At 40.0% G+C, this 21,178-nt stretch overlaps 1 protein-coding gene across 1 annotated transcript; it reads left to right on the top strand.

Moving 5' to 3' along the window:
- The first annotated feature begins 1,441 nt into the window (after positions 1 to 1,441).
- LOC109628830 (forkhead box protein O1-A-like) lies at positions 1,442 to 17,575 on the top strand. Its single transcript, XM_020086241.2, has 4 exons — positions 1,442 to 2,325; positions 13,884 to 14,075; positions 14,176 to 15,411; positions 15,497 to 17,575. Exons 1-3 carry the CDS (start codon positions 1,696 to 1,698, stop codon positions 15,361 to 15,363), a joined length of 2,010 nt encoding a protein of 669 aa, XP_019941800.1. The 5' UTR covers positions 1,442 to 1,695; the 3' UTR covers positions 15,364 to 15,411; positions 15,497 to 17,575.
- The last annotated feature ends 3,603 nt before the right edge of the window (positions 17,576 to 21,178 follow it).

The raw sequence follows: 21,178 nt of genomic DNA, 5'->3' as shown, positions 1-21,178 counted from the left end.
GCACTAGTAACGGCTACGGTGCCATATAAAGTGAGGATGTTTGATAACTATTTTTTAAAAAAATATAAGTATGATTTTTAAATAACATTTTGATCTTTTGATAATTAATAATAGTTAATTAAGTTAGTTTGGCATGAATAAAGTTAAGCAGGTTTTGGGGTTTCTTATAAAGACTCCAAACATAGGTTATGTTTTCATTTATTTACACTAGTGTATGAAAATAAATAAGTAATAAAAATAAATAAACCATTCGAATCAAATCACATTTTCTATCCTCTCGCATAGAATGGAGCACATAGTGTACACAACCGTATAATTTAAATACAGACGAGAAGATAAATATAATTTTCTTATAAAGTTTGAAAATAAAATAAATCGTAATAGTTAAGGGATTCAGCAGTTTTTTGGCCGACTTATGAAGACTGTAAATAGAAGCTATGTTTTAATACATTTACACCATGGATGAAATTAAATAAATAATAAAATAAAAGTAAACTGTTCAACAATGATTCCAAATGTGACACAACAAGTTATTGCAGCAGTAGGCAGCCATATGCTTAAGTATGATTAGTTACACCTGTGTTTACCTGTTGTTTCCTGTTAAAATGGCTTCTGTTAGCTTACATGTAATAATCATATTATTATTTGATATGTTACTTGATAAAACCTAAATTAATCAAATTAGAATTTAGTGACATCTAGTGGTGAGGTTGCATATTGCAGCTGACTACCCCTCACCTCACCCTCCCCTTCCAAACATGAAAGAGAAACTGTGGTAGCTTCAGTTGTCATAAAAACTCAAAAGGTGTTTGTCCCGTTTCATCTACTGTAAAAAACATGGCGGCCTCCGTAAAGAGGACCCGCTCCCGATTTAAATATAAAGTATTTAAATATAAAGGGCCCATTGTAGAGTAAAGAAAACCACAATGTGTACAATTTAGGTAAAACACATTGGTGAAAACATCAGTAGGATTATTTTATATTCAATTCCAGCGAATAAATCCCTTTCACCTAAACCTTACACACTGAACCTTTAGTGGATAGTTCTCAGAAAAATGAATTTCATTATCTCTCATTATCTACTCACCACAATGCCGATGGAGGGGTAGATAGAGTGTTTGAGTCCACAAAATACAGTTAGGGTGTGTGGTAGAGGACGTTTAGGCTAAAAACATGGTGCAAATGTTGCAGCTTCTAGTTGAAATTTGAATGTTGGGACTGACAGACACCACATTATCAGTATAGAGGCATTTCTGTTGTTTTTTTGCATTCGAACAAGTGATCACCATTTACCTTAATTGTATTAGGTTTGGTTGCAACACTATTTAACCCCCGAGACTCCAAAAGTGTTTTGTGGACTCAAACACGTCACCCACCCCTTCATCGGCATAGTGGTGAGAAGATAATAAGTGAATTCTCATTTTTGGGAGAACTTTCCCTTTAAGGCGTGGTTTGCAAAGCACTTGAATGCGTCGTGAACTTGTGGAAGGCAGAAGTCTGAGCCTGTGGGTGGGCCGTGAAGGCAGCAGCGCACTCAGCACTACATGTAAACTGTGGCTGGTCACAACCAGTCAATGTGGGACAGTGTGAACTTCAGAGAGGAGCCTGAACTCAGCACTGCTCTGTAATTCACTGCTGGTGTGTGATCTCCTCATAAATCCATATATAGTCATACTTATATATTTATGTGAGTGTATGTGCGACAGTGACATGGCTGAGGTACCGCCACCACCACCACAGACGCAGCCGGTGGAGATAGACCCGGACTTCGAGCCTCTCTCTCGGCCGCGGTCCTGCACCTGGCCGCTGCCCCGGCCGGAGATCCAGGACCCGGCCGGCTCCAACACCTCCTCCCCGGCACCGTCTGTGCAGCAGGAGCCCGGAGGAAACCCCGAGTTCATCAGCAGCCTCGGCTTGTTGGAGGAGGACTATGAGGAGTACGAGGAGCAGAAAGCGCCGGTGAAGCCCTGCACTGATTTTCACTGTCGGGACGGAAACTGTGTGCAGCTGCATCACCAGCACCGCCATCACCTCCAGCAGCAGCAGCAGCAGCAGCAGGTCCCGGGTCCGCAGCTGCCGCCGCAGCAACAGGTGCCTCCTCCACCGGGAGTGTCACCTGTGGGCGGCTCCGCTCAGAGGAAGAGCGGCCTCAGCTCGTCCCGGAGAAACGCGTGGGGCAACATGTCGTACGCTGACCTGATCACCAAGGCCATAGACAACTCTCCAGAGAAGAGACTGACCCTGTCCCAGATCTACGAGTGGATGGTGAAGAGTGTCCCGTACTTCAAGGATAAAGGAGACAGCAACAGCTCCGCCGGCTGGAAGGTGAGTGTCCGCCTCCTTAAACCTGAGATGCTCTGATGGTGGTTTCTCTTATGATATGTTCCAATGTTCACCATTACAATAAAAGTAAAAAACAAAAATCTCATACAGCAGTGGTATGTGTCACATAATCCAATATGCATTCTAATATATTTAATTTATTTTAACTGTTAATTAAACACTGTTGAAATAAACCAACAAAAGTAAATAATTATTTCCTGGTATGTATAGGTCTGCAGGAGACACCTCCTTATAAGGGTGCCCCCCCCCCCAAAAAAAGTGTAATTATAACAAAAAGAATTAAAGACACAAATCACAAAGTTGGGACTCTTGTGCAAAAATGAGCTCATGTTAGATTTTGCAATAAATGACTCAGTTGTTTGATTTCCCCATCCCTGTCTCAAAAGACTGTTTTTCTTAATGGGCAGAAAGCAGACGACAAACATGTCATTGGCTGATCTCTATCAGCTATTGTTGCACTGATTCAGCTTGAACACTTTTCGCACATTATTGTGAGCAAACACAGCAAAGTTCTATGAAAGCTGGAGATTGTGTGTATCAAGTGTCATGCAGATTCGATGTGACTTCATCCTACTGCTACTGCTGAGTACTCCAATGGGAAATATGTGGATGAATAGGCCCTTTTTAATGTCCTATCAGGGGTGTTAATAAAAACATCAGTGATAGCTGAATTCCAGTGGTTCTGTTATCAGTAACATCCACATGTTTCCTTCTCCAGGGTCAGTGATTTGAAATCAGTCGTTGTGATGTGGTCAGTCCAACATGACAGAGACATTTAACAGAGAGAGAGGGAGCAAGCACCAGCACTTTTAATACATCTATAGGCAACAGTGTGTTAACTTGGTGTGGCAGTAAGGGCTGCATGCTCATTATTACTCCCAACTCATTATGCTTATATGCAGCATGAATGAGTGCTTGGATTTGCAAAAATTCAAAAGGTTGTTCTATTCAAAATCAACCTTTCAATCTGCAGATACAGTTTGTCATCCTGGTTTTAAGTTCTGACCTCTTAATTCAGGTATATATTGAGCACACATTCATGATGATGGTCAAACACCAAAATAACAATACATAATTACTATTATTCCCAATTCCTCATCAGAGACCAGGTATAGTATTTTTTCTTGTGTCTTAAGGTTAAAAACATTTACCATGACAGAGTTTCAGTTCTTAAATCTGACTGCGTTGGCGTCTGTGTAACCTTTTGAAGTTTTGGAGCGGTTTCCTCTGTCAGTGGTAGCACACCCCTCTCTGCTGTGTCAGTGAGGAAACACACTTCAGCTGTAAAGCAGCTCAGCACCAAGCAGAGTGCAGTGAATATTAATCAGAGATATTTTTGAGAATATTTGTCTCTATATGAAACAAACTGCAAAAATCATGTCTGGCAAGATGTCTAAAATTCTGTGGGTTATAGGTCAAATCTTTCCTTTTATTTTACACCTGTCAAGTAGCTAATGTAAGTAGCTAGTCCTGCACAAACCTTGATGAGAAGAGTCTTTCCAGTAACACAACACACTTACTCATGGTTTATGCAGCTTTTCACAGTCATGGAAAACCTTGTGAAATCCCGTGATTTTGAAAGCTGTGCTTTTTTGCCTGGAAATGTTTTGGAAGTTTTTAGCTTGGAAAAGTTGGAAAAGCACAGATCCAGGCCTTGTTATTGTGTCATAATTTGAGGTGAAATTAACTGTGAAGGACAGAAATGAACTCAGGACAGAAGCAAAGTCACCGATGTCAAATCAAACCTACGCACGAAACAAAATGGGAGTCACATTCATGCTTCAGCTTGCAGCCCTTCCTGTCACCCCTGCATCCTTGTGAAACGTCATTTTCAAGTTATGTCGGGAAATGCCTCTGTGAACCTTAGTCATATATAGTTTCCACTGTATTATACCTCCATCTCAAGATTTGACCTTATGACTTATGGGTCCACTGCTACCCTCCTTTTCCTCCTTTTCTTAGTCTTTCTGAAATTCAATTTCTTGAATGTAGGTGCGCTGCTGGGAATGCAGACAGATTTTGAATTTTTTCAGTGGTGCAGTAAACTGTTCTGTGATAACCCCACAATAACAGGAGGTGACACAAACAGCTCAATCAGTGTTGGGGAGTGTGTCGGAGGGGAAGGGGCTGGGAGAAGGGGACGCTGGGAACAACGTCAAACATCCTCCATTCCTGAGCCATGTGCTCATATCTTTGTGTTCCTGTCTTCTAGAGTTTCCTCAGCGGATGCTCCAGCTCGGAGAAAGGGATCACTGCTCTTTATCCCATCACATCCTCTTGTGCCCTCTCTCAGACCTTAATGTTGAAGGTGTATATGTTTGTTCAAGTGAAACTCAGAGAGTCTGCAGAATTACAGGCCAATAGCACCAACATCTGTAAACCATGGGACGGATACTTGCAGCTCTTCGAATAACATGCATATCTGATGTTGCTTAAAAACTTTGGTCTGTTCAGTTGGAAGCTCTGAGCTTGACTCTGAGATGATGGTAGATCTTAAATATAACTTCATAAATAAAAAACTACATGTAAGTAATCATGATCATCTTACTTGCCAAATTTGTAGAAAACAACTTTGGAAAAAACAATATATCTTCTTAATTTGGTCGTGTGCAGGAGTGTTTTCGATAATATTTTGTCCACTTACTTTTCTCTGACACTTTAAAGATGTGTGAAGGATCTTTCTGTCCTGATTTACTGAGCATCTACACGAGTCGGAGATGTCAGAGGAAACAGGTATTCTGCAGATGTTTAGTGGCTTCAAAGGGTAACAGTACAATGGTATGTTGAGCACATACCACAGACTGATCAGTGACTGAGATCAGTGTGAATCCAGCTCATGTCACTATACCTTCACTAAGGAGGTTATGTTTCCACCCCTGTTGTTTGCTGGTTGGGTTGTGAAGCAAGATTACACAACAAAATAAACAGATTTCCATGAAACTTAGTGGAAAGATGAGGTATAGGTCAGGGAAGAACCCATCAATTTCGGAGTGGATCAGGGGCGGATGCAGGGATTCATTTTTTGCTTTCTTTAACATTGTGAGGTGAGGTGTTTTTCAACATTTTCACCGATTTCTTAGGGAATAATTCATGGATTTTGATGAAATAAATAAGGCACATTAAGGAGATTGATGAATATGACAAATGGAAATGGAAAATTTAGTGCAGCTTAGTTGAATATAAAGGGACTGTTTCACCTAAGAACAGGTAAAGGTAACTTTCTAGTTTTGTTCATGCAAACACCTTCTTTGTGAAAAACAGCCACTCCAGCTTGTTTATCTTTAAATATTAAACCAACACATCTGTACTTCAGCCTCTGCATTCCTTAATGTTGGCATGCTCGCCTCGCCTTGGAACCACCGGCTAATAGTTATTTTTACACTTTCCTGTTAAAAAAACATGACGGTCCCCCCACAATGAACTATGATGCATTTCCTGGCAAGTGGATGGAAAACAGTGCCATGTGTTAACATACCCCGCCCTGCAAAACATGAGGGTCAGGGCTGGAAAAAGAGAAGTTACCAACCGGAGGGACCATATACGGACCATTTTGTTTGTGCATTTAATTTTACATAAGTCACTTTTATTAACCGCATGGTTAAAGAAATCCCCTTTCTGCTTTTTTATGTTTTGTGTCATACCCATGATCCTTCGTATTGTGCTTTAAAATCCACATGCATGTGAGTGTGGAGCCTGATTGTAACGACGGACAGAGATAAGCCAGACACCTCATGCTGGGTGGAGGGCATCAAATCTGAACCTCAGTGATTATACAGCTTCACTTAGAAAACTGAATGTGGGTGGAGGCTGTGCTGCCACAGCTTCCTGTCTTCCTCGTGTCATGGAGCTATTTGTTTTCCCTCCAAAAGTTGTGTCATGGCTGAGTGATCACAACGCGTTTGCCACAAGACAGGGCCCCCCTGCCAACTGGGAGGACAGGTTCCCCTGGGATATTCATGTGTGTGAGTGACAGTTTGCAGCACTTTAGGTACTTTAACGTGTTAGTGGTACTGCTACTGTTTTTATCATTGAACTGTGACCTTAAATAATGGAACAGGAAGTGACACCTCTCACATTAACTGGCAGTGAGGTTTTGAGGTAATTGTCGAAAAAAACGTCAATTGCGAGCAAGTGTTTAATCCTTTTGAACTTTTTAAAGGTTATGAACTGAGCAAAAACAATTCGGTTGTAATGCAGCGCAACCCAAAGGCATTTTGGGCATCTGGCATCCAGCATGGGTGTTATAGAAACCCTGCTCTACAAATCAGTCACCTGTTGATTGTCATATCTGGTGTCTGATGTTTGCATAAGTGGAAATTTGTGACAGACAACAGACGACAGTATTTATTCAGGACGAGTTGAGCTGCTCAGTGGAAAAGTTTAGTCTACAACTGTTTGAACGACAGCCCCTGAATCAAATTACAACTGATGAAAGTGGAACTGCAAAGTTGACAAAATGCAAATTGTCCTGCACCCCAGTTTGAGTGCAAGTCACATAAAGTTCCACTGTAAGATTACCACTGCCACATTAGTAACTACAACTCCACAGTCCACACAAGCTGTAGATCTAGAAACAGCATTTTGTTGTTGGTCCTCATCTTTGGTCCAGAAATAAAATCTCACCCATTTTTGGATGAATTGAGATGAAATTTGGCAGATAGGTTAGTCATTCTTCCCAGGGGATTAATCCAACTGACTCCCTTGTGTAGTGCTAATTTTAAATCATTGAGGCTTGTATATTTCCTAAATGTAGTTATAAATGTCATCTCAATGTAAAGTCTGAATAAAAACTCTGGTCTGCAATAGAACCACTGCTGCACTTGTGCAATGGGCTGTCAGACATGGCAGCACATCTTTCTTTGAGTATGTTGTTGAGGTTTTATAATACAATGATGAGTGTCGAAGACTCACCGCAGCCTTAAATGTAGGCAGGAGAATGTCTATGCATATAGCACGTGCTTAGTAGTAATTGTTAGTATGACGATGTGACAATTCAAAATGTTCCATAAAATCTGAATTGAAAGGAAAAGCTTAAAAACAGTTGTATTTTATATTTTAGAATAAAGTTTTGATTTTAAACTGAATCACATTTAAGCAACTCTTTCATCATTGGTTTATAAATTCAGGCCTGAAAAGATACAACTGCTGCTGAAGGAGACAAGAAGATAAAAAAAAACCTGAATAACTGCCAGCTATTTGTCTTGGGATCACAAGGTTAAAAAGGGAGGCCTGCCCTGAACTTAAGAGGCCCACTGAATGCTTCAAGTAACCCCATGAAGAAAGGGAGGCTTGGGGCAGGGGCTTTCAAAGTGGAGCGACTATGGCTGGAGGGAAGGAGGGGAGCAGTCAGCTGACTGGCTGGCGGTGGGCTGAGGCCTGTGTATACAGTCTGCTGTCTACACATGTGTGAGTCTGTGGAATCTGTGGCATGTGGGCTTCTACATTGTCCTCCTGTGCAGGATAATAATCCCCCTCTATATTATGTTCACAAAGAGAAACCGGCCCCTGAGCCATTATTCAAAATATAGGGAGGTGAAGAAATATGGTGCGAAGAAAGAGAGACAGGGTCAGAAGTGATTGAGATTAGTGTCCTGTAACAAAACAAGTTGGCCTTTCTATCCCGTAAAGTGTGCAAGTTGAGAAAGGTTAAGTTTCTATTCACCCTGGTGTTTCTGAATATTGTGTGTACTATTTTTTTGTCATCAATAGTAAATCAAGTGTTGATGTTTATCTGCTGTCTGTCATTCTCATTTGCCCCTCCTTGTTTAAGCTGAACTCCCCAACACAAAGCTCTCCTGTTCCTGTTACGGTCCCACTTTGTAGCCACTGCAGAAGTAGGTCACTCAGTTTGAAGCTCAGTGTTAATGAAGGAGCCTGCATTGTCCCGGGAGCTATGAAGAGGGAGACATGGTGTCCACACTGAGCTTCAGGGCTCTTCTTTTTCTGGCTCGCCTTTTTCATTTTTTTACCAAACCCTGTAACCCTGTCCGCTCGGGCTCGTTGGGTCAGAGGCGTAGAGGGTGGGGGTGGGCGGTGCACAGGAAGACACAGTCAGGAAGTGGCTTGTGCTTTTATTGTAATCTCTGCAACTACTACACTCTCTTATTCACTTTATTACACCTCAGATCTGACTGTTCTGTCATGGTAGTAGTAATGTGCGACAGCAGTTTTTAATGTTTGTATACATTTCATGACCTTTACTTTTTTAATTTAGCTGCTGGTAACCAAAGCAACTGGTATCGTGTGAATTTCCTTTGCATAACATTTTTTGTTTTACATGTGGAAAGAGTTTAGTCAATGCAATCCAGTGAAACACACATATCACGAATACACATTATTCTAATTTCAGACACATCATCCAACACTAATAGGAAACTATCGTTAACAATGTGAGCGACAATCAGTCAGTTAACAGAAGTTGATTTATTTCCTCCAACGGTCAAGAATCCAGCAGCCATACAGACACAGTCTACAAACAGGTCAAGAAGTCTTTGTGGTTACTGGCAGATTATCATACTTCCTGTTAATGTTTTGATTATGATTAGGCCTGCGTACAACTGTTCCACATTCTCCCTCAGTCTCTACAACTTTTTTTTTTTTGGATAGACCTTTTTCAAAAGTGTTGCTGTAAGAATGGTTGCTGAAGTTGATGAGATTAGAAGTAGGAAAATAAAAACTGTTCTATGACACAATCGCTGCAGGATAAATGAAATAATAGAACATATAGCTTCAACCAAGATGAAATAATTATAATATTATAATATATTATTATTATTATAGTAATCATGAAAAAAAAGACTCAGAGATGCAGCACCCATGATACATGTAGTCCTAAATATCCAATATGTGTTGCACTGTTAAAATCAAATCAAATCAAAAACATTTTAAGCACAGCAGAATTCTATTGATTGACCGAATAAATCAAACTTATAACTTGACAATTACAGGGAGAGTTTCAGACCAGTGAAATCTTTTTTTTAGAAGGCATATTCCTGAGTTTACTTAGGCTATTATTGTTATTACCATTATTATTAATGTAATGGTGATTTTGTGTTTTACATTTAATTTAATGATCTTTGTCTAAATTGTATAAGTACACATGTGCTTTCAATGTATTTCACATGCATTAGCATTAGGCTATACTTTGATGCCATGCTGTGACCTTTGATGGATTTAAAAAAAAAAAATGGTGTAGGTTCTGACCCCACCCCCAACCAACCTGTCAAGTTGAATCCAAACTGGATTAAAACTGGCTGAGTTCTCGCTGTGACAGTCAGACCAACGCCACCAATTACAACACAGCTGCCTGCTAACATGCAGCGCTGGTGTAATAGTATGTTCTTATTTTTTAAATTAAAAACTCATGAACACTATATCGCACCATTATGGGGGTTTGTGGCCACAGCCTTATTTAATCTGGTATTACCTGGTGGTAGTTTATGTTATCTAATGTGAAGTAAATTAGTTTGCTGACTTCTTTGCTTGTGATACTTTCCCTGTGTTAGTATGTTTACATTTAATTTATGTGTTAACAACCATTGAAATGTTAATATGTGACATACTAAAACATTGCATTGCTGTAGCAGAAGTATATAAATGTTAAAACATGAGCAAATAGTAACACGAGAAGCATCTTAAGTTTTCACCTTAAGTGTACTGAGATGAACAAACCTGTGCTTTTATTGTTAAGCATTTCAGCTGTGAGAAAAAAAAGATGTAAATGTCGCTCCGAAAAGTGACAGTCTCTTATTTCTATTATATCTGTAGCTGAGTGTGGTAAATGCAAATTTGAGGTATTTTTCCTCCTGTCTTTCATCACTAACTAAACAGTAGACCCCTCCATCGATATCAAACTGAGTTCCTGATTTGAGAAGCAGCTGCTCTCCAGCAGTCGGCCTCCTGGGGGATCCTGTGTCCTGTCTGTGGTTTTGTCTGATGCTGTGTGTGTAATTGTTTGGACCAAATGCGAATGAGGCCACTTTCACTGCGGCTGCACCTGTGCCCCGCAACTGGGCCTTGTTTGTTTACTTATCCTGCGACCGTTACTGCGAGCTTCATGCTTCACTACACAAGAAACAGCAGCTGTGTCAATTGTTTTGAAGTCCGGTAGGAGGAGTGGCTTCATGCTGCAGCAGTTCGTCTTGATGACGATCATGGCCACAGATGACTAATAGATCATTGGGTACATTGGAGGATTCTCTAACTGAAGCATGTACGTATGTGAGCTGGGGTGCAGCAGGTGGGCTCACAGGAGCACGTCTGTATAGGGAAACGACAAGTTTCTGCTGCATTGCATTTACAGCATGCTGCCTAACATATACTGTGGACTAACTGAAAATAGATGTTGTCACAGGCAAAAAAAACCTTCCCCATGTCAGGCGTCCTTGCACCAGATGACCTACAGCAGGACCAGTGTGACATTAAAACCCACAACCTTTGAGTTTTTGTCAGCTGCCTTGCCATTATGGAAAAAAGTTATTTCCAATGGGAAAGAAAGCAAAATATACACATGGGGCATATTTGCACAGAGGATTTATTAAAGGGTATAGTTGCACAAATCATAAAAAAATTATTTGGATGGTGCAAAGCTGGGCAAACTTTAAGCACACACAAATCTGCTGTAACAATGCTAAGCAAAATATTCTGTCCTCAAGCCATGAGAAGCAAAGAGCAAAAGCAAATCTGCATCACATTACAATTCTCAGTCATGACATAAACTGTTTGTAATGCATCTTAACTCGTGCAGGCTTGTGTTGGATCCCTGCCATAACTCCTCAATAGATCTTCTCTCCTAAACATGTATGTCGCAGACAGCCCTCCATAAAAGGAGCATGGGAACAGCCCTGGTTGCCAAGAGAGGTCAATCCATATGATCTTCTGTGGATTTCTTAATGGCCCACATTCAGATGAGCTGTCATGCAGCTTCAGGTGCACATATTTTACTACTTCAAAGTTTGTTAAAAGTAAAGAGCCATAACAACACATCTTATAAAGAAGTTTAGCAACAATGAAACATATAGGGCACCTTGGGTCGGGCTTTCAGAGGAATAATGTGTGAATGGGGCACCTCATGAATTAAGAGGCAGGGGATGTCTTTTGTTCTCTTTGGGCTGAGGTGAGGTCTGTCTCAGACGAGGATTATCCCAGGCCAAGTAGAGAATGCCCCTTCCCAGTGCCCAGTCATCCAGCCCAGGATCTATTGTGGGCACTCATCATAGCCTCTATACATTTGCATATCACCAGCGTGTGAGCAAGACAGTCATTAGGTTTGTAGGATAAAAGTTAGTTTACAGAGCCTGAGTCTGTGCAGCTCACTGCTCAGATCTCAGCTCCTCCACTAATGACTCATTTCCTGTCTTCAGTTACAGATCATAAAAAAGAAAAAAAGGTGAAGAAAATGGTGTAAATGAACACAAGTCAGAGGGAGCATTGCATTCTGTGGCCAGGCAGTATGTGTGCATATGTGTGTTAACTCCACCTCGAGTTACTCCAGCAGCTTCTCCTCCTTTCTCTGCTCCTGCTCCATCCAACCTGTTTGCATGTCTCTGTCAGCGCGGGCTGGGGAGCTCGTGTTCAGCACACAGTGAACTCATTGACCCCAGCTCTGCCGGCAAAAACATCTCACTCTGCCACCCTCCCCATCCTCAGTTCGAACTCTGTAACCTCATTCGCGCACAGCTCTGTGCTTTAGGATCAGGCTTCAGGAGACGAGAGTTAATGTTTAACTTGAGGATGAACTTGGTCCAATTCTTTTTGGACGGAGTTCCAAATGTTATACCTCATGTCTTGCTTATGCAGTTACCTAAAACTCTATATTTTGAAATGTACTTAACAGAACCATTCTCAATATGACAGTTCTTTTACGAGTGGTTGTTTTTTCAATTAGGAAGTAATAGGAATGTTCTTAAATTAAATCATTCAGCAATAAATTAAAATTTGCATGATAATTGAATTGAATATGAGTCAAATTCTTATGATTAAATAGTGCTGAATGGATCTGTTGCCTGACTATAACCCAAGAGCAGCATTTCAGAGAACCACTCAGACAATCTGTCTGTTGTTTTCAATGTGACTGTCTCTATCTCCATACTTTGTACATCCCTGTTGAATCCTGCGGTTGGGGACATCTGGCTTCACTAACTGCAGGGAGCTGCTTTTGGGTTCACATGGGTATTGAGGGGAAATTCCCTGCTAGTTCATCTTGTGCTGCTCTTTGGTTTTTTTAACATTGTACCCACCACGCAGCACAGTTCTGAGGAGCATATTAGGAAGATTTTGTCCAGAGAGACCAAAGCAGTACAGTATACGTCTGTGTCCTGTGTTTTACTGTTTCTGTTCCTGTGAGAAGTACCGCAGGAGTTGCCTTCGCGTCCTTTTTTCGGGTTCGGAACATAGAATTAGAGAAATCAAACTGAATGAGGTTTTAGGTGTATACGTGTTCACACAAGGACAACTGTGACCACACAAAGAAAAAATGGAGGCAGTTGGGTAAAGCCAAACAAATACAGCCCGAAGTAGCTCTTTCAGTAGTGTAGTTGTAAAACTAGAAGCCTGGGTTCAAGACAAAACACAAACAAGGTTGGATTTTCAAACAGCTGTGGTGATTTTGGAAATCACAGGAAACATATGAATATTTCATACTGTGAGGGGTGGGGAGGGGTGACCAATAAAAACACAACTAAAGTCAAACAACATAGACCTAAAACTAAAAATACTTCAATGAACAGTAGTACGATGGAGACAAGGTTCTAAAAAAATGTGAAAATAAAAATGTATGCTTTAGTTTTTATCCATAAACTTTTATACTGTCATATACGACAAATAAACAAGATAAGCAACTGATTCTGTTCTCCTCCATGGTCTTTGTCACTGTTTATCATTTTGAATGACGTCCATTTCTTCCACTCATCTAGCTGTATCTTGTAGTCTTAGGCCATGATTCCATTTTTCCTCTACTTTATCCACTTTTCTTGGTTTGGAGAGTCCACCTTACCCCTACCTCTTGTGATTGGTTTCCTACTAGCTAACTAGCTATCAGCAATATTCTAACCAGGTACCTTGTAGTATCTTCTCTATGAAATGAAAATTACCAAGTTAAAGAACCATGTAACTCATTGGAATGTTATATCCTAGTATCTTTGGTGCAGACATTTCATTCTTTAATGAAAATACATTTTAATATGATAGAAGAAGACGCTGTATATCTGTAACTATAAGTAAAAGTTGCTTAGGTGCTTGTAGTTAACTTAATTTTGTTGTACTTTTCCTGAACTTATCTTTAATTACATTCACTCACTTAGTCTGGTAATTTGTTCATCATTATATTCATTAGCTGATGCAGATGATGAAGTATTTATTTGAATGACATGACTTTAAAACTTTTGAACAATATTTAATGTTTTCATGGATTGACCAATTTGTGGCCCAGTGCCATAAAAAAGGTATGTTGGGGAAACAAATCATGTCTTTAGTTAAATTGTAGCCTGCACAGAACGTGGATGTCAGACAACTTACAAACAATTCACTCTTTTCTCATCCAGAACTCCATCAGACACAACCTGTCGCTGCACAGCCGGTTTGTGCGTATACAGAATGAGGGGACAGGAAAAAGCTCCTGGTGGATGCTGAATCCAGAGGGAGGAAAGAACGGAAAGTCACCTCGACGCAGAGCTGCCTCTATGGACAACAACAGTAAGCTGGCCAAGAGTAGAGGAAGGGCGACAAAGAAAAAGGTACAATTAGTTTATTAAAGTCTGTTATCGCCGTTCTGCTGAAGTGTATAATACCCTGGTCATTTTGTGGCAGTCTGTGTGAGGTTTTTCATGTTTTCAGATGGCTCTACAAGAAGCGGTTGAGGGAGGAGCTGGCAGCCCTGGCTCCCAGTACTCAAACTGGCTAGGGAGCCCAAACTCCCAAAGCAACGAGGACTTTGAAACCTGGAGCTCCTTTAGGACGCGCACCAGCTCTGATGCCAGCACTCTGAGCGGTCACCATTCGCCCTTCCATCCTGAGCAGGATGACCTGGGGGAGTCTGACGGCCACATGATTTATTCTGGAGCAGTGGTGCCCAAGATGACCTCCACACTGCCCAGCCTGTCTGAGGTGGCTGGATCTTTGGGCCAACATGACTCAAACATCGTCATGGAGAGTCTGTTGGATAACCTACACCTGCTGTCTCCTAAAAACCCTACGCTGGGTTCTGACTCCCAACATTCCTCAAATGCTGCCATACTTCAGAGTAGCCCTTACAGCTCATCTGGCTTGACCCAGCACTCACAGCAGGACTACCGAAAGTGCATGTACGGCCCAGTGGGGATGAACTCCTTCTCCCCTACTCCCATGCAAACTCTACCAGAGACCAAGCCAGGCTTTGGGGCTTATGAGAACCAGTATATCTGCTCTGCTGGTCTCCTTAAAGATTTGCTGACCTCAGATGCAGACACCAGTAGGGACATGATGCCCTCTAGGGAGACACTGGTGTCTCAGGTCGAGATGGGAGGCTGCCTAATGGCCACTTACAGCAGCCAAAGCCATGTGGGCCATCACAGCGGAGTAAAAATGATGAATCTTCCGCAGAGGCACCCAGTTCCTCGTGTAAATCCACAAGCTATACATAACCAGGGACCTTCAACCTCACGAGACTTGAATAGCTGTAACATGATCCCACTGACTGCCCTGACTAGTCCTTCAGGGGCCCCTCCTCAAATGACGAACCTGAGGACATACATGCATTTGCCCCGGGGACACCCAGCACACGCCAACAATGTCTCAGTGAACTATAGCAGAAGCAATGGCTACAGGGAACATAACTTGGTTCACCCACATGGTCATCATCACGAACGGCTTCCCAGTGACCTGGACAACATGTCCATCGAGAGATTTGAATGTGACATGGAGTCTGTCCTCCATGACACGCTCATGGATGGCGGTGCGTTGGACTTTAACTTTGACCCTGCAGCTGGGCTTAATGGGTTTCCCCAAAGGGTAAAGACCACCACACACAGCTGGGTGTCAGGCTAGGATACATGCTGGGTCACAAAAAAGGTGCAACTGAGAATTAGTCTGGCAGTAAGTACAACTTATTAAACTTTCAACAAATACAATTGTATTTGAATGTCCGTTATCAATAAACAATTTCCATTTCCCCTCACAGGTTTTCTCAGCATCATGCTCACAACCATTCAGAGACTGGAAAATGTAAATCCAAAGAAGCTGCATCCATCTCTCCCCACAGAGCCTCTGACACACGTTTTTTTTTTTTTGCAGTTGTAGCTCCATGTACAACAGTGAATGTTACTTTTCATTCAAGAAGATCATCATCATTCAGATTCAGATATAGAATTAAAACACAATTGTTGTCATTCATAACAGCATTGAACATCTAAAGAAAGAAACTGAATGAAAGACAAGCCTGTATTTGCAAACTAGTCTTGTTTACATGCCTGTGAAAAACTGGAAATATGTTATATTTGCTTAGATTTGTGGTATGTTGAAATGTGCCTGACGTGGAGCATGCATTTCTCAATATATATGATGTTGGGCCAATCTGGTATCATCTGATGAAAGGTGCCAGGACTGGATGCCAGCTTGAAATTCATTGTTCTGAAGATGGCACTGAAATCATATTACTAAATGTTAAATTGAATTGAATATCCCAAAACCTGCCAACTGATCTATGGTCTGATCAGTGACAAGATTTTCAGATAAAGATATTTTAGCATCCAATCCTCAATGGATGCTAAAATAGCTGAACAAAATAATCTAGAAGAAATGTGACAGAAGGATATGTTCAGGAAGAGACATTTAAAGGACATCCCATAGCAGATTAATATCAAATGTCATCAGGCTTAAATGATAGATAAAGCAGGGTATCATCTGCATAGTGATTATTATTAAATCATGAATATAATAAACTCAGAGGAAATGCATTGTGACAAAAGGATCAATTCACAAAGAGATATCTGAACAACACCTCACAGCAAATTAATATCACATGTCATGGTACAGTGCTGGCAAATTAAGGGCTATAGTCAAATATCAGCCATGTCTGCTCACCAGAGATCATGAGTCAAACTGCATCTCTGACTGAATTAAATTCATCGATCATATCCTTAATGAAAATATTTATTTTAATGGGTTTTTGTTGGATTCTTGCAGCTGTTGGATTCTTGTAAAAAGTTGTGTGCCTATGCTGTGTTCAATGTATATACTTATTTGAGTTACATGATGTTTTTGTCCTGTATTTTATTTTTTATGAAACTAATACAGATGAAGGAATTTACAGAAACACCGTTGCCTTCCGAAAAAGTCTTGACTGAAAATGCATATCAATCTTGATCAATACAAAAATCCAAAGCTATTACAAAATCTCCCTGTTCCAATGTTTCCATGCAGTAATCAAGTGCTGTTTAGAGAATGTGAGTGTCGGGGAATTACGATCAATGAGATTAATGAGCGTCTGCATGTTCATTTTTGATTATGAGCGTTGCTGTCAGGGGCAAACCTCCCTCTTCCCTTCAATTACACAAACCTCTGTAGGAAATTTTATCGCGTTTGAATCTATAAAAACATTTCAAAACTGGTTAAACTAAAATTACATGGTGATCAATTAGAGCTGTTTCCATCACTTTCTGATAAAGGGACTTTCTGGGAAATTTGGGGATTTCCAACTGATAAAGACTTGCAGAGTTGCTCTTTACTCCACCAAACATATTTGAAGGAAAGTATTCTAGATCATTATGCCTACATGGTCTCACAATGGACTAATGTTGTACATATCATTTTCTGTCGTACATTTTTGTATATCAAGATTTTAAATGATGTTTTACTCTTTTTGACTGTTTTAAGAATGGTTGTTTACAAAACTTAGTCCAACCTATATCAATAAATATATGAACACTCATACCTCAAAATATTGTACCTCTGAACTGTTGAAGGGACTTTTCCTACCATTTTTCTCAGTGATGTATTGGATTCATCTTGATATTTGTACACACATTTTGTATTTGAATAAGGCTGAGACAAGTTATATTTGGACCTTTTCATCTGTCTTTGCCTTTCTAATGTTTGAGGATTATAGCCATTAGTCTGTAGTAAATGTGATTGGACACCACAGTATATAGAATTTAAATTAAACAAAATGTGTGAGACGTTACGCATTTCAAAAGACTGTTTTTTATGTGTATCTATATGTTCAAGCCTGGTATCACAAAATATAAATGTGTCAATAACATATCAAGCTCTTAAGTGTTTTATTACTTACTTTTGTTTTGCTCTCTGCATGTCATTTCATCATTTATCTAGTGAATAAGTCAGAGCCCTAATTAAAAATAAATATGGAAGCATTTTGAAGGATCAACATATTGTAGTGACCTTGCACAAATATGATTATATCTCAAGAAATTGTTACATTTAATTATGAAAATAATATCTACACATAAAAAATATGTAATATTTTACATATCACAACTACTTCTGTGCAGAAATCACAGTCTTATTTTGTCTTTGACATTGACATCCATATATTTTAGAAATCTAATACATTAATCACAATGTGATTAACAATTAAAGAAAATAAAGCAGAATTTAATTTGTGTGTCTTTATCGTAGCAGCATTTTAAGGTAAAATAATGCAGAGTAAATTCAACTGATATCAAGTCTTAGGTCAGTTTGAGGCTGGTGGAAGATATTTATTCCCTTTTTAGTGGGTTTTTGAAAAACTAACTCTTCCAAACAGCTTTATTTAACATCGTTTGAAGTCACAAACTGGAACTCTACAGTCACAAAGTTCATTACACATTGAGGATGTTGAATTCCATTCTGAGAACACCGACAAACCGACTGCTTTCTGTAACCACAGGGAGATTCTGGCAAAGAGAAGTTCTGGGGATTTGAGCAGGTTCTTATTACTTGAACTGGCAAACATCATTCACTTTCAGAGCTTGTATAAATATGTGTTTCCACAGTTCCTTCAGCAGTAAAACCAAACCATTGAGTCATGTGATTGATATCTTAAATTAAATCTGAGTGTAAATTCATTGGAAGGGCAATGAATGAATGAAGCGTGTTACTGCTGGTTCACATTAAATACATTACAAAAACATACTGTGCCTTTAACACATTGACTTCAGTTTGTTTTCAGGGTATCAGCCCAGGGCAGGACCCAAATTAAAATGTCATCATGACTTTTGATCACTATCAGGACTAATTTCATTTCGTCCTATAGGGGCCTCACTCAGTCTCTGCACGCTCTTAGCTAACTGGTGTTGAATGAGCTGTGACTTGAACAGAGGGTGTACACCAATACATCTAGTCATTTCCTCATTAATATAAATGGAAACCATTAGAACACATTAAGGGTTTCTCAAGGACTCAGTATGTTTCCAACAAACTAGGTCACACAACATGTTGCTGTCACAGCCTCATTCTGTGTCTCTGGGGTCTCTATGAAATATTTTAATATAAGATGTATTCATACAGTAGATAATGAGATAATATATATCACTGATAAATATTGGGGTGTTGCTTTCACAGGCATGGTTTGATTGTTTTGATTGATGTCCTCACATATTCCTCTCTGTCAGAGGTCTGCTGGCTAATCTGACAATTCATAGTATGAGCAGGCTACAACCCACAACTTCAGAATTACCTTTATGGCGGCAAATGTGAACAAATTGGTGGTTGATCATCTTTATTGACTTTCAAATTGTATTGATTGCCTTAATAAAGGATAGGCTTTCTGTCAAAAATGATGGATGGTCACCTCTGACCCCCCACCTCCCCGCCTTGTTTATTTGACTTTCTGTGTGGATAGACTTTGACCGAGTTTTAACCATTTTTAGCACTTTTGAAAAATCCCAGATTTAACCTTGAACTAGTTTTAACCGTTGTTTTTTTGTTTGACCTTTTCATCAAAGGGGGGTGGGGGGGTGGGGGGGGGGGAGTTAAAGTGAACCTTGAGAGTCTAAGAATTTCTATTTAAAATGCTTAAAAGCTCTTTTGGGAAGTCTGCAGAAACACCTGGCTCACGTCACATGACTGGACATTTCAGCTTAAAACATGTTGTAAATTACGTTGTTTTCGAATTGAATTTGAATGTCGGGGCTTATGAACACTTGGATGAGACCACAGGAGCAGTATGGAGGCATTTTATGTTCTTTTTTGCTTTACATATAAATAAGCGGTCACCATTTACTTAAATTGTATTGGGGAGACTGAGACTCAAACACTTCACGCCCCCATCTGCATAGTGGTGAGTAGATAATGAAAGCGTTTATGGGTGAACTATCCCTTTAAATTACTTTTATCTCTATTATAATTAATATTGCCACTATTATTAATGTGCATCCTTCTATGGTTGAAAAGTGCTCTTTAAGTTAAGTGTTATTATTATCATTATCTTCATCGTCAACAAAAGTCTATCCTTGAAACATCCTTCTCATATTTGTAACTTTATTTCCTGTTTTATTTTGACATTATTAACATTTGACATTACTAACATTTCCTGTCATTCCTGTCACCTGACAACTGTTCACCTGTTACCTGATTACTTCCTGTCCCTGTGCTTCCCATCAAGAAACCCCTTACGTGTCCTGCTTTGTAGTCCTTAGCCTGATTGACATGTTTGTCCTCATGTCCTTCCTGAGTGAAGCCTCGTTGGTTGCTGGAGTTTGGCGTGCTCCTGACCTGTCACCCTGCGATCATCTGGACTGTGACTGTAAGTACACAAGACATTGACTTCATACTTAATCCCTTGTCTCCTGAGTGATCTTTGTGTTTGAGTCCCATCACTAGTGTCTCAGTTGTTTACAGTAATATGAAACAAGCCAAGGTAACAGGTTTTACTGTGCACAGGAAATATCTCCACTCCAGATTGGGATTTTTATTTTGATCTGCACCAGACTTCACACATTCATAAATGGCCTCTATACATGCCTGATTTTATTTCAAGATATGTGCATTATTATCTGAGAAACTGAGAAAATGTTGAACATTGCAATGTTATAAAAGGTGAAACGATAATAATTCTGGATCTGCCTCCTGATCTGGATCCACACAAAAATGGAATGAGTTCTACCTTGAAGTTACATGGTAATCCATACTTTTCATAGTTTTTACATAATACTGCTAACATTCAGACAGACAGATGAACACAGACCTCATTATGGGAAGTAATAAGAGATAGTAGATCATTACAGCACAACCTTTATTGACACTTTGGTCTCAGTCAGGTGTGACAAACATGATCTCACTTACAGCAGGTTCATTTTTCCTGTATGAAAATAGGCCACATCGCAGCCACAGCAGGATCCTTGTTTGTACAGGAGCAATGTTCAGGAGAATCTGATAAAAATATCAAATATTCCAATTTTGTGCATCTGAAAGGACTTTCTGACTGAAATATATAGTCATTTTGTGTGATTTTAAAAATGTGTGCGTTCACTATTCTTTCATCACTGACTGTTTGACCATAAGCTTTTTTTTTTTTTTTTTTGAAATAGTAACAGAACCAACCGTCATCACACAATTAATCCCACCATGAGAGCCATTCAGTGACAATATAGTGCCTGAGTGGTGGTTGTTGTTTCCAGGGCCGTGGGGTCACCTCTCCTGCCTGACTGCTCAATATCGTGTGGTAGCAGGAACTAGCTGAGTGGGGAGGCTCACTGACACTTATTTGTTTGACTCCTGCACATGTTCTCTGCTTCATTAGCCATAAAACATGCACCTTTACACAGCCTAGACTTAAAGTATGAACTACTGCCTGTTCTGGGCCTTATTGCTTAAAGAAAAAAGGTGAAAGACTGAGAGAATATAACATGAAGTGATCAGTAAC

Source organism: Paralichthys olivaceus, chromosome 15, assembly GCF_024713975.1.
Source record: "Paralichthys olivaceus isolate ysfri-2021 chromosome 15, ASM2471397v2, whole genome shotgun sequence".
NCBI lineage: Eukaryota > Metazoa > Chordata > Actinopteri > Pleuronectiformes > Paralichthyidae > Paralichthys > Paralichthys olivaceus.
This window is presented reverse-complemented; position numbering and strand designations above follow the sequence as displayed.

Excerpts from the sequence above, each read along its gene's own strand:
- LOC109628830 (XM_020086241.2), top strand. The coding sequence starts at position 1,696 with ATGTGCGACAGTGACATGGCTGAGGTACCGCCACCACCACCACAGACG. Across the intron at positions 2,326-13,883 it reads ACAGCTCCGCCGGCTGGAAG|AACTCCATCAGACACAACCT; the intron begins GTGAGTGTCCGC and ends TTTCTCATCCAG. Across the intron at positions 14,076-14,175 it reads GAAGGGCGACAAAGAAAAAG|ATGGCTCTACAAGAAGCGGT; the intron begins GTACAATTAGTT and ends TCATGTTTTCAG.